At 40.1% G+C, this 1616-nt stretch overlaps 1 protein-coding gene across 1 annotated transcript; it reads right to left on the reverse strand. All coding sequences in view use genetic code 11, as the record gives it.

Moving 5' to 3' along the window:
- Positions 1-135: 135 nt before the first annotated feature.
- On the reverse strand, positions 136-617 carry EGR_10204 (hypothetical protein; the record flags this gene model as incomplete). Its single annotated transcript, XM_024499453.1, has 2 exons — positions 136-211; positions 526-617. The coding sequence occupies 2 exons, from the start codon at positions 615-617 to the stop codon at positions 136-138; spliced, it is 168 nt and encodes a 55-aa protein (XP_024346142.1).
- Between the last annotated feature and the right edge of the window lie 999 nt (positions 618-1616).

Below are 1616 nucleotides of genomic sequence, written 5' to 3' on the forward strand. Positions count from 1 at the left end.
GGAACTATCATGGAATGCAGTATTGGGTTTAGCTATTGGGTAATTTTGAGTAAATGTGGTTTTCAAATTACCTTCTACCTGGTTTAACTGTTGCATAGCCTTTAATTTTGCCTGTTTAAACTAAACAAGTGCACTTTAAATGCTATGCGGCAGCAGATGGCATTTGGCTTCAGAGCCTATCAATTTGCCCTCCTCTTCTCTTTCAAGCATGCTATAAAACGAGCCAAGCACGATTGATTGTAAGTTGGCTGACTCGTTGGTGATGAGAAGTGGTTTTTGAAGGGTAATCGTAATAAAACCGAGCCTCTCTTTGTTTGCTTCTTATCACTTTTAAAGCACCCAGCAGTTCATCCCGAGAAAGCGGTGCATACGTTGAGTGGACTAGATGGACTGGAGATGAAATGGCTAAGTATTATTTGCTAGTGAAGAGACAAAGACTACGGCCGAAGGGCCGATAAGTTCCAAAAAATAGCTCAAATAGTTTCGGAAGCACGTTCTTTTTGAGCAAAAGTTGAGCTTAAATACACTAATAAGGGGCAGGTTCTCTCCCCACCCATCAGGTAGAAGGAGAAGGGTGTGGAGGAACTGCTCTCTCTCCCTCCTAACGGATTCTTCATAAAGCGGAGACCGACTATTTTCGGCAATTGACGATTGCGTGCACAATAGTAAGACAGTGGGAAATAAAAGTTGGAAAGTGCTTCCTTGGGTTTAAATAGATGCTTCAGCAAGACAGCTTTAAGAAGATTTCTCTGATGCACACACTTTTACCAGAAGATTGCAAGAGCTCACCTCAGTTATCTTGCAAAAGGCATCTCCAATATGGTTTATATAAAATTCTATCATGGCGTAGTCAGTTTGTAAATGAACCTCAATCTTGTCTGTGCTTTTAACCTTTAGCCGCTAAATTGCGGTGGCGACCCGAGAATTCCCTTAAGACGAAAGTAGACATAATACTAGGATAGAATATGCAATGTGACATATAAAAGGCCAAAAATGCTACTGGTATAACCCAAAGAATGAATTAAACTCTGGTTCGACACTGCAGAGGCATTATTTCCTTACTCAATTTGCCAGAAAAACCCTTACGTTCAATCAAGTAGTCAACAGGATCCAAGAGAGAAGATGATTATAAAGGTTGTTATGAATATTTAGCTCCTCCTCTGCCTTAATAGCGGGATGGTTGTGGGTGCAGTCATATCTGCCGCTGTTAGGAAGAAGACAAAAATTTGAATTAGAGGCGGTAGCTGAAAGGGAATTCATCTCTTTCAAAATGCCACGACAAATAGCAGAATAGGTTAAGCACCAGTGTTTACTACTTAATCGTGACCTAATATCCCACGAATTCGTATGCCTCGCAGCTACTGAGCTAATTATACCGTTTGTTAGAACTGGAAAATTTACATGTGCTAACTAAGAAGCTGCTAATTCCCCTCAGATAGGTAGTACATTTGTCTTAAGCCCCTCTGTCATACTTCCACGCTGCAGGAAATCCAATCTCTTACACTTTGACATCAAGTTATGGTGTATCCATTTATTTTGAAACCAGAAAAAACTAGCTACAATTATTTGTTACTGAAATATAATGCGATGATTACTTGTTTGACTCTTCGATTTGG

This window comes from Echinococcus granulosus (assembly GCF_000524195.1).
Source record: "Echinococcus granulosus chromosome Unknown EG_S00198, whole genome shotgun sequence".
NCBI lineage: Eukaryota > Metazoa > Platyhelminthes > Cestoda > Cyclophyllidea > Taeniidae > Echinococcus > Echinococcus granulosus.